The sequence below is a fragment of the Heterocephalus glaber genome, unplaced genomic scaffold, assembly GCF_053883595.1.
Source record: "Heterocephalus glaber isolate CG9 unplaced genomic scaffold, H.glaber_assembly_v1.0 deba00001689, whole genome shotgun sequence".
Classification (NCBI taxonomy): Eukaryota; Metazoa; Chordata; class Mammalia; order Rodentia; family Bathyergidae; genus Heterocephalus; species Heterocephalus glaber.
Window position 1 is genome coordinate 14458057 of NW_028258414.1, and position 12507 is coordinate 14470563.

General features: G+C 42.4%; 1 protein-coding gene across 2 annotated transcripts in view; it reads right to left on the reverse strand.

Moving 5' to 3' along the window:
• The window catches only part of Nptn (neuroplastin), a 66940-nt gene that overhangs the window by 25236 nt on the left and 29197 nt on the right, over positions 1–12507 (reverse strand). For both annotated transcript variants that reach the window (XM_087199106.1, XM_087199107.1), the window contains 2 exons: positions 6781–7128; positions 1638–1806 (listed from right to left, as the gene is read on the reverse strand). In XM_087199106.1, the coding sequence (XP_087055232.1) occupies positions 1638–1806; positions 6781–7128 (517 nt within the window). The remainder of the gene's footprint in view (positions 1–1637; positions 1807–6780; positions 7129–12507) is intronic.

Consider the following 12507-nt stretch of genomic DNA (forward strand, 5'->3'; position numbering starts at 1 on the left):
CTCAGAGTTTTGTGGGCAACAGTGCAAAACCCCCTACCCCAATATCACTGGATGTCTGCTACCTTGAAACAAGTACTATTTTGTAAAATTATGTATATAAAGAACTGATGAGCAGACTAGGATTACCTTCTCTCTATTAACATCTCTAACTGATTGATCTTTTCCAAATTATGAGGATGCAGCTGAGGCTGTATCTCCACTTTGATATCAGAAGAAACTACAGTGGAGACAGTTAACTAACTTGCCATTAAGTGGTACAGCAGGGGAAAAAAAAATTCTGTAGAAAGTCAGAAAACCTGGAACTTAGCCTTGGCTCTGAAACTTAGGAGATACGGTATCTGGCTTTCTAACCAGCCAAGAGTTACTTCTTTGGGGCTTAGTTTTCTCACCTGAAGAAAGAGAATCGATCTACAAACTCCTGTGGCTCGCCTGAGGGGTGTCAAAGTTCTCCATGCTGTAAATACTGCAGAATGCCCTTGCTACTGCTGGGCACACAGGCTCTCCTGGCCTCAGTCCAGTGCTCTTGCTGCACTCCTTCAACCCGCTAACTAGGATTAGCCGATCCTTTTCCAGATTGGTTTCCAACTAGAAACAAACTACTCTGAAAAATGAGGTTCTGTGTGTTCAAGATGTTCCAAAAAGCACCAGCTCTTTAGGTGCCAAGTAACTAAGACCTGCAAACATTCCTCTCTCTTCAGAGGTTATTTCCAGGTAACCTTTCTCACCCAAGATCCTAGGCCTACTAGTCCTGATCAGGTCACAGTGACCGTAAGGCTCCTAAAAGGTAACTCATAGGTGTCCTCCTCTGTGTTTCAAAGCCTACTTCACTCTGATTCCTCCAAGCACTAAAGTGAGTCAGAGGCCTGCGTTCTACTGGGGATACTACCAGTGACTCTCATGGCTGCCTGGAGCAAGGCACTCCCTCCTGCCCACAGTCTGTTACCACAGGGAGGAGGTTACTGATGGTTCTCAACCTAGCTACTTGCTAGAACAATCTCAGTCTTTTATACATTCCTGGACCTCACCTCAGAGATACTAAATTAACTACCCAGGTAAGGACCAAATATATCTCATGTCAAAGTTCACGGTTTGGCACAAAGTTCAATTCACAGTTCACGGTGCATTTTTTAAAAAACATTCTTAGGGGGATGGGGACTTAGCTCAGTGGCACCGTGCATGCCTCACAAGCATAAGGTCCTGAGTTCGATCCTCAGTACCAAAAAAACATTCCTAGATTCATCGTTACAACATGCACGTGACAACTCCCAGTAAGTCCTGAAATGCACTGGTAAGACCCTTAAAGAAGTTAAGAATACATCATTATAAAGGTCACAGTTATTAACAGTTCAACTCACTGTAATAAAAGCAGATAATGTGTCTTTTTTTCTTTTTTGGAGATAGGGTCTTATGTAGTTCAGGCTGGCCTTGAACTCACAGCAATCCTCCTGCCTCAGCCTCCCGAGTGCTGGGTTTATAGGCATGCACTACCATGCCTGGTGCATAATATCTTTTAGGTAACATTCTCAAATTCATAATTTCAACATGTATATGCAAACTCCTGATGATATGGACTAGGAATATCAAAGTCATCTCAGCTCCACTCCTTCCCAGTCCCAGGAGCTGCCAGTCCCTCTCACCTGTATTCCATGTTGCTGGCATTCTTACGAGTGGCAGTCAGTTCTACCCCATTCTTTGTCCAGTAGCTGAATGTAAGGGTGTGAGAGCTGGAGGTGAGGTTACACTGCAGGGTGACGGGGCCAGGGCTTTCTTTTATAATGACCTCTTCACTGGTGACAATCCTTGGTTCTGTAATAAGAGTGCATAATGATAGGGGGCCACAGCTTTCCAGCATCTGCAGCCCTGGCCTGAGAGTTGGGTGGGGTAGGAGGGGAAGACTAGAGAGGGAGGGCAGACAGGACTACATGAGGACTTTCACTTTATCACTTTGGAGGAGTCAAGAAAGGAAAAACAATGATTATAAGCAAATGACCACTAGCGCAGACAACAGCCTGAAGACCAGTTGGCCTAGACGTGAAAGAATGGGAGTATTACACGTGCTCATACTGGCAACAACCCATTTAGAATTGTGAACACCGCCTTTTTATGATACAAGAACCACCAACTAATTCAACTTCAATTATAAAATCAGGCTCCACCTTGCAATTTTAAAGACAAAGGCATTATCATTTATATAACTAATAAACTCCCTATGGAGTCACTGGGCCTTGGAACAGTGATAGGTATAATTAGATACATGTGTGTTGTTTCCTATATTTAAATCTGTTAAACCTACGGCAAACGATCCATAGCTGTTTATGCAGAAAAGACCAGATCCTAAAAGCAAACTTACTGGAACTCTTCATTTTCTGAATACTGAGGAGAAAAAATTCCATTAGTTATTCTCTCTGGCCCATATTTATTTCCAATTTTTTCAGAATTGCACTTCACATTCCATTTTAAGATAATATGATTATATTAGAGTGCAATATGTCTTGGTATTATGGGCTCCTAGAATTTTGGAGCTGCAAGGTCCTTAGAGCTTACTGAACCCCCACCCCCTTTAAGGGCTTAAGAAGTAAAATGACTTGTGCAGGCCATAATTATTATTAGTGGCAAAACTGGGCCTAGAAACCATTTTGATTGGAATTCTCTACCCCTAACCCCATTCCAACAACATCCCTACCCCAACCTTCCACCCTACAACAGGGTATACTTCACTTTCTGGTTGTATCCTGGGCTTAGATAACATAGGATCACCAGTTTATCTTCAGAAGTATCCTATGAGTCAAATATAACACATTGAGCAGAAAAATTTTAAGTCACACTGTATCATTCATGGAAGCTTTATCTTTAAAGCACTTTGAAATCTTCATTGCTATTTTAAAGTCAGAACATGTGTATGTTTGTTCTTTGTTTTTTTTTTGTCTTTAATCTTTTCCCATGCTTAGTTCTTTTTCTATGTTTGATCAAACATTTTCAAGTGAAGTCTAAACTAAGCATCTTTTCCCATCCACAATAAATATTTTTTTTCCTCCCAGTTCTTTCTCTGAAACACATGACTGACTTCCTATTTCTTCTTACCTGGCTCCTACATCTCTGCAGCAACTCCCCCTTACCACTTTATGCAGGGTAGTTCTGACTCTGAATTGTTGAAGACAGGACTGTCTCCCTTCATTGCAACTCATGTTGTTCAGGAGGGTAAAAGGATAGAGAAGTCATGGGATACTTGGAAAATGTAGTGACTTAAGGACCTCCTGGCCAGTATAGGATTTCTGACTACAGAGTTAGTATCTTCAAAGAAACTTGTCATAAAGCAAATCCTTACATTTTCTCAATAGATTGGTTCTGATTTCCAATTCTGGCAAAAGGATAGAGGTTATCTTCCATTCAGCACTGGTCCTTATCAGTAACATTAAACAGAGTTTCTATGTACAGATAATGGAGGCGTAGCAGCCACTATGACAAAAGCAGATGCATGTAAACATGTTAGCGCAGTGGTGTCCCATGGTTTCCAAGACACACTGGACAGAAGCCAAATCCCTGGGCTTTAAGAAGTCGAGCAGAACGGCTGCAAACCCTGCAATGGAAGTCGCACACACACCATCAGCAGAAAGCATCACAATTCCAAGAAAAAACCAAGCAAAAACAAAAGAGAAAAAGATAGAACCAGTACTCCACAAAAGAGAAATTAAAAAATATCAAGGCAACATTAAAACCCAAACACACTTTGAGGTTTTTACTAAATTTTTATTATCCAATTTCATTGTCTGTCCCACTTGGGACTCTCCTTCTGGTTCTTCCTCTCAGACTGCACCGAGAAAGGGTGAACTCTGAGAACGAGGCCAAGAGTTTCCAGATGTTTAAATACAAGGAGGCCAAAGTAAATGCTACTCTTACCTGTGGTGATGCAAATGCCCACTGAAGCTCAGGGAGATTAAGAAGTTGATGAAAGCAACCTGGTAAGACTTTCTGCCAAGAAATCTTGCAAGGCAAAGGATAGTACTTTTCCCCTTAAGTGTTAAAGATCCAGGAGAGTCAGCTGGGAGCAAGTGGATACTGTAATAGGTTTAAATACGATTCTATAACACAGGAGGGTTGCGGAGTGCCGTTCCTCCTGTGATTGCTGTATATGGAAGCCAGTGCTAGACTATGCTCCTCTGGCCATGGTGCCATATCTGCATTCTGCACCAGGATGAAGGTGGGGCTTTCCTTCTATGGCTGAGTGCTGCCCAGTCAAAATCCAAGACTGAGAACATTTAGGAGAGGCTCAAACATTGTTACTTGCCACTGACTCCTGTTTAGAAACACCGGGTAGGACACTCTTACCCTAGCCATTATGCATATGTGAAGAACATGGTGTGGCCAGCGAGATTCCCTCACTGGGCACATTTTTCTTCTTGCCTTACATTACTTAAAGAGCTGTGGGAGAAGTATTACCAGGAGGTCATTTTTAGAAGACTTTAACCTCCCCATGGAAACAATATGTCTGGGAATGCCTGAGACCATAAAACAATTCAATTAGAGTTAATTCAGGATATTAAAAAAAAAAAAAAAAAAGCAGCAGCAATAGCCTGGCTCTCCAAAACCACTAACTTGGATTAAAATGGGACAGAGATGTCTGAGGAGACTGACTAGCCAGGATTTGATTCAATCACATGCAAACACCCTTAAGTTGGGAAGTGTGTTTCTAAGTAAACTGGGAAATGCTGTATACTCTCAGGATTGATAGGCAGGTACTCCCAAAGCCTTTTCTTTTTCTAGCTCTCATGGGCTTTCTAAGCTGTGAGTCAGGCCTTCGAAGGAAATTAGCAAATGCCCAGCCCAGGCCATACCTATAAACTTCTGCAGACCTTTGTGGCCATTTGGGTAATTCTGCTTTTTTAAGGAAAGGAGCAAGGGGGCAGGAGAAGGAGGCGTGCAAGGGGAAAAAAAATTGTTAAAAAAAGAAAAGAAAAGAAAAATTGCTGGGTTAATGTTCCCCATTTTCACATAGACATGGTTTTCTTTTCTCCTTCACAGAAGCAGGTTCTCTGAGTCAACAGTGCCAACTGCAGCAGACTTTCCTGTCTCTCCTCTCAAGCCTCTTTTTGTTGCCCCCCCCAATGATTACAAATCAGGCACGAATTCACTATTTTTCATGTAAGTATATAGACTTAGGGCCCAAGTCATATCACCTCCTGTGTTATTACCAAATTCCTCATAAAAATAGTATTTTTACTACTTTTACTGTCTAAATCAGTTAGCTCTTTCAGACAGACATGGCCATAGGTCTCACTGAGCCCTTGAACATAATGTGAAAAACCCAAAGGCACCTCCTATTAAATAGGAATTCCTCCTCAACTATAACCAGGTCAAATGCAGGGCTGGAAGTCTTCCTGGGCAGGAGCATTGGTTCTGTGATGACTTCCCCCTCCTTCCTACCATACAAGTAGCAAGCAAGTTGCTTTCCAGAGAGAGAAGTGGCCACCAAAGCTGCTGTGTCAGATGACTGACTCCTTGTTCCCACTACAAAAGATGGAGAGGATTTCAACCCGGCTGTTCACTTAGAGGAACAAGGAACAAGGTTTGGATTTCGTTTCCTCTCTTTTCAAGGAACAAAGGAAGGCTAGTGTGATTGGCATCCAAACTACTTCTGGGGTTACCATCTTCTGGGATGAGGGTCCCCCTGTGCCAAGTCACTCATCAAAGCCAAATTATCTGTGAACAGGAATCAGGTGAAACTCTTAAAGACTTTGAGATAGTGTGATGGGGCTTTAAAAAATGTATTTTCCCTACCACTCTGAGCAGCTTAAGCAGGAAGATTGCAAGTTTGAGCCAATTGTGGGCAACTCTGCAAGGCCCTGACTCAAAATAAAAATTGGGCTGGGGATATAGCTCAGGGAAAGGCCATGAGTTCAATCCCCAGTATCAGCGGGTGCAGGTGGGGGAATATGTGATATTCAGATTGCAGCTCTGTGTCACCTAACACTGAATGGTAAGCTATAGAGAGGCAAATCTCAGGAGACTGAATGGACAGCCCCAGGGAGGAGGTGTCTCCCTGCAGTGGAGGGCTGCTGTCAGAGAAACATGCCACTGCTTTAGAAAAGAAAAAGAGCTGGAACTATGGAATATCCAAGCTTACATGCCACCCAACAATCAAAACACATCACCACACTGCACCCAAGGCAACATTCCCATCACAAAACAGGGGGACACCAAGTTACGGTGAGGGAAGAGGCTGGGCAGACACAAACTTAAAACCATAGAGGTGAAGGCAGCTATTCAGAGAGCTTCAAACAGATAAACACATGATATAAAAATAGTTAGATTGGGGAGAAAAACAAAAAAAGAAAGGCACCAAGGAAGAAATCAGCAAAAGGATAGCAGGAAACCTACTACAAAATTAAAGGAGAGGGAAATAAACAATTTCAACACTACCCTCATTTTGACTGCCTGGTTTTTTGTGTTTTCAAAAAATTTTGTAACCTTCCCAGTTTTCCCTCCCCACCTCTTCCCAGCGCAGATGATTTTGGACAATCACGGATTTCCTCAAGTTCTTTGTTCCTGAGGAGAAAGACACAGAGGAGGGTTGGGGGACAAGGGAGGTAGAGAGGACAGCAAAGAAGAAAAGTCGCCACAGATGTTTTGATACACTACAACCAGAAGGGTCGTGGGTTTGAAAAACGAAGACAAGGGGTGGGGTGAGCGATCATACTAGGGAAAAGGGAAAGGAAGCAGAGGGAAGGGTCATCGGGCCACCTCTATGACTACAGTACTACTACTGTAGGGTGCTGGACTCACTCTGAAGGACGCTTATGGTGGCCTGGGCTCGAATCCATGTTATAGAAGGGTTTTGCCTCAAGTCATTCCTCTTGGGGTCGTTGCTGGCCCTGCACTCGTAAGTCCCAGAGTCCTCCAAGGTGAGCCGGGTTATTCTCAGCACACTCACGCCGTTTGACCCGTAGGCGGTGTTTACGGTGACACGGCGCTTCCGAGCACCGTCCCACAGCTGTCTGAAAGACTCTGCCCGGTTGACTTCTGCGTACCACCACTGGATCTCTGGCGTGGGGCTCCCGACCACGTCACAGTACAGCTCAAAGGCGTCCCCCGTGAGCTTAGTTTCTGACATGGGCGACTTGACAAACCCAGCTAGAGGGAGGGGGAGCAGGAATGCAGTGACAGGCCAACCAGAAAAAAAAAAGAATCAACAGGTGTTAATAGTAATTTAAAAGAAAAGAAAAGGAAAAAAAAAGCAAATGAGTTGCAAAGAACAAAAAAGGATTCATTTTTAAACTATAAAGAGACAGTAATAGCAATTCATACAAGCCTTTAGAAGAAGAACCACCCTGGGAAGCTTATGAAGCAAAGGCAGGCCATTGCAAGCTGGGGCAGCCCAGGTGCTGGCCAGGCAAAGCAAGCCCACTGGAAAGCATTTGAGCAATGGGCCCAGCTGGAAGGAACGAGAAAGCCTCATGTCTTGGGGAAGAGCCTCTTTCCTTACAGCACAAACCATTACCTTTTCAAACTCAGGAGAATGATGAAGGATAATCAGAAGTGGCAGTAGGTTTATGTGCCAAGTCAGGATCTCTCTCTCTTTTAGATGGGTAAGCATTTTTTTAGAGATGCTAGGTCTTTTGTAAGCCTCAACAAGAAGTATTAATTGACCTACTGGTACTTTCTCTTGGGATCCAGTCCAAATTTCAGCTGAAAAGTAGTAAACTTCTCCTGCAGGTTTCTGAGTTCAGATTAGACTTTTCCCACCTCTCATTCTTTCCTGGCCTATGGCAGACAATACCCCAGTGGTCTACCATTAGACAGTCTCTCCTCGAACGCAGACTCCCAGGCACAGGAGACAGGACAGTCTGTACCTCACTCCAGAGTGAGAATTACTACCAGCATTAGCTCAGGAGCTGAACCAGAAATAATAGCAGCCCAACTCATTGGAGAATCCCATAAATTGACACACCTAGAAAAATCTGAAAAGCTAGTCCTTCAAATAAACACGGTTCTTAACTGGCTCACTTTACACAGTTTAGTTAGTTGTTTTCTAGAAGTCAGCTCCAAAAAGAATGTGGAATGTACGCTGATGAATTCTAATGTGAAGGCCAGGCCTCACCCAACATTTCAAAGCACTCTCTGGAAACTAGTTGTTGCCTACTTTCATTTTCCCAGAATGTGCGTGAGGTTATACTTCTGTAAGAGGAAGTGGCAATGGCAGAATGCAAAACAATCATAATCCAGGCTAATCTGAAAAACTTGGAGTTGGACTCTAGGAAAGGAAACTATAGCACAAGCATTCTCTATCTGAACCATTCACTGCACTTAGGATCCATTCAGTACTTCTCAATTGAGGCAGTATCTTAAGATTCAGGGCAAAGAGCCAAGCAAGAGCATTCTGAGTGGCTTCCTGACCTCCCTTGAGAGGCATAGTTCACAAGTTAAGGCTAGCCCCGCTGCAGTGAGCCGAGAGTAGGGTCAGGATGCACCAATGTTAGACTAAGAATGTTCCAGACGAGAAGAAGAATGAAACAAAACTATTTCTCTACAGTCCAAAAGCCACGGAATGTAATGGGGCTAACTAAAAATAGAGGTTGCTAATGAAAAAATTTGTTTATATCCATAGCAATACTTGCCTTTAAAGATAAACCCCATCCCACAGATCTAAGTACTCTAAGGGAAGTAGTATATGTAAGTAGAGGTCAAGACCTCCAAATTCATACCAGTTTTTCAACTCCTGAAACTTTCAGCATCTGGACAGCAAGAACATATAGTAATGAACAAGCTTAGACTAATTATTCTACCTTGAACATACTCTTCTAAACTAGCTCTCAGATTCAGCATTTGTTCCTTGTAAGTACTACAAGCTCCAAGCAGCTGAACAGACATCATTCTCCAACATAGGAGACGTTTTAGAATCACAGAAAGGTGCCTCAGGGCCCTGTACAAAAAGCTGAGCTCACAGCCAGACACAGTGGTGTCCAAGAACATTGTCTCAGTCAGGCTCAAAATCAAAGTCAAAGCTAACAAATATAAAAGAAGTAAAAGATGCTGGTGTCATTCACTTTACTACCAACCAGTTCAATCACCACAGAAAACTGGACATCAGTAAATCCCCAGAATACAGGAAAGAGTACTATTCTGAATCATATTCTTGACCATTAAGTGAAACCACATTCACATTCAGCCTTATTCACACATTTTCTATGAACTCTGGGTTTATATCCTCTCAAATTCTGTAATGATACACTTAATTATGCCCTAGAAATCAGCTATTTTGTATTTCCTTCCTTCTTCTGAATTGCACTTCAGAGCAGGCTTAAATTTAAGCCTGCTGACCAACTGATCACACTTGAGAGGTTCAGAACTTTCAAAAACCCATATAATTCTAGAGTAACCCCAAATCCTAGTTATCACGAAATTCAAAGGCAAGTGAAAAACAATCTGAACATGATTCTCACCAAACTAAGCAAGTCACTAAGCTTGAGCACACAAGACTTTCCACTAAAGGAAGACGAAATGCTCATCTGATTCAGTTCGACTTTCTACCTGTATGAAGGAAAATGGGTCCAAGTCATAACTGTTCTTTTAAATTGCTAAATTATGATTCATATGTAAATAAATTTTATTTTAAAATAATATTTAAAACCCCCTAAACACTGACAGTGGGGATCTTTCTGTGCATTTTTCAAAGACCATTATTATTACTAGATGTATATTAACATGTCACATTTTCTACTTATGTTTTCTATGTTAGGCAACATGTAAACCAATTTATATTCATTATCCTCACAACTGCTTTATAAAGTAGATTCCATTATAAAAATAGATTCCATTTATAAAATTCCATTAAAAATGTGGAAACTGGGCCAGGCATGGTGGTGTACAACTGTAACCCCAGCACTTGGGAGCCTGAGGCAGGAGGATTGCCATGAGTTCGAGGCCAGCCTGGGCTACATGGTGAGTTCAAGGCCAGCCTGAACTACAAACAAACAAGACATGTAAACTAAAGTCCAAAACAGTTAAGTATTTTGCCCACAGTCACAACTAATGATGAAAGTCTAGCCTGTAATCCAAGTATAGCCAAAGCCAAAGCATGGTCCATAAACACCCTTCTACATTCAAGAGTCTTACAAGGCTAGAAAAGTCTTATATAGTCATTTAAAAATTAAAGACAAGCATTCCATTTAGTTAAATAAATAAACACTATGATCACTAACTCCTTAAAATTGTAATCTTATTAAAGGATGATGAGAGAGGAGCACTGGATGAAAGAGTTCCTAAAGTCACCGGGGAGGGGGTGGGTGAACAGTGAGAAAACAAAAGAATGCTTTAGTGTCAGGTTTCCCATAAACATGAGTTAAGATGTGTTACATCCATGTACTGACTCCCCACAATGAATGCAATCATAATATTATAGGCAGCTAAGTTAGACAGAAATTAATATGTAGTCAGACCGGGCTCTCAAGGAAGTCAGCAGGAAAAAAAAAAAAAAAAGACATCAGAATTGTGGCTGGAGGTACATCTGAAGAAGACCAGGCCTCAAGACAAAGGTACAATGGCTAGGCCTACATGGCTCCCTAAGGGATAAGCAGTGACTTAGAATTATACCATAATTAGCCTCACCTGGTCCAGGAACTCCAGACAGGAATCAGTCATCCAGGTGGGTGACCAGAGCATCTGGACCCATCCCTTCCCAAAAATGCCTTTGTTCTTTCCATGCACCCTTGCTATGTGACCTGCTTCCCTGGTGGACCAGTATTGGCTAAGCAGCTATACTTGTAATCCTAAATCCTATGGTTTAATTATAGTTTGACCCATGTTGTGCCCACATTATGACTCTGTGGTATAAATTATCCTGATAAGGTGGCTTGGTGGCAAGCTGCTTCCCAGTCCCCTCCTGTCTCTCAGGGGCTATTCTTATTCCCCAATAAATCCTTCCTATCTTTAACCTCCTTTGTCCTTTGGAATTCATTCTTCGATTTCAGGGGACACAGCTCAGCACATCTGACATCTAGCAGGTTAGGCGTTTTATTTTCCCTTGTATCAATTATGTACTGCAAACATGGACTAATAAAAAATTTTTTAAAAAGAAAGATGATTCTGAAGCAAGAATACCCTAGCTCTGATGATTCCAATTTCTGGCTCTTAAGAAGGCTGGCTTCAGGGGAGGAATGAACTTAATTAAAAGACAGATGTATTTCTGTGGTACTGTAGTCAGAAGCCAAACTGAAAAAAAGGCAGTACTTGAAATTTTTATAAAATTTAAAAGTCTGCAAACTGCTTCCACTGAGATCTCATTCCGTACACACAGTTCTGCAAAGCTCATAGGGCAGATACAGAGACAGGTTCACGACATTCCCAAGAGAACTTAGTGTGAGTTGGGACTGGAACAAAGTTTTCAGATCATAGTCTAGGGTTCTTTCTGATACTGTACTGACTGTATACAAACCAATCAGAGGACTCCTTCATAGCTGAACACTCATCAACAATCATGAAAAGATTTATTTCTCTTCCAAACAGTAGGGAAAAGAAAGGCAGGAGGTATTCTCCCTCTCTGCACAGTACTGAGAGATCACAATCAGCAAGAGAAGTTATTAGCAACCATCCACTTCATTATCTATCCAAAATTAGCTCCAATTCAGAACCAACTCTCAGAAGCAGCAGGCAGTAGGCAGCTCAGAACCTGACTCACTGCCCTGTCTTTCATTACCAAGGGCTTTCAAACAAATACATGCCCTCAACATGACAGCACATAACTGCCTCAAGTTGGAAGGCCAACAGAAGCAACTGTTTGAACTCCCGGTAAGGGCTCATGTAATATTTTAGAAAAAGTCTAAATTGTAGAATAGTAATTGCCATCCCAAATCCTTCCCAGACATCATCCCCACTAACTGTCGTACGTGACAGAACTCAGATCTCAAACAGATTTAAGAAAATATTAACATTAATGTGCTCCATTCAACAGTGACAGAGAAGAGCTGAACGGTGGCTCTTGGCTTTGAGGAACAGAGGGACTAGAAGGTATAGAGGGTGGGTAGCAGTCACAGCACTAAAAATGGAGGCAGGTGGGCTGGGGCTTTAGCTCAGTGGTTCTGGCGCCTGCCACACAAGTGCAAGGTCCCGAGTTCGATCCCCGGTACCAAAAACAAACAAACAAAAAATGGAGACAGCAAAATCAGGAAGAGCGTAATGTGAAACTGCATGACTGAAGCTGAGGGACGGGATGCGGAGATGACAGCCAGAGAAAAGGAGGGAGCTCTCTGGCAGGAAAAAGTGGATGTGTCGATATGCAGCAGAGGGTGAGAAGAAAAAAGGAACACAGAAGAGCAAGTTGAGCCCAATCCCAAGGACTGGCCTTAAAGCTACCCTAGGGAAGCAGAAAAGCTAGCCTAGCTTTATGCAAGAAGGACCAGCAGTGATTTTAGAGCCACCAAGCTCGAAGGCAACCACAGAACAGACAACAAAACCAAACTTCTCTCCCTCCATCTTCTTCTTCTGGTTACTGCCAAGGGTAGGCCTTTAAATCTT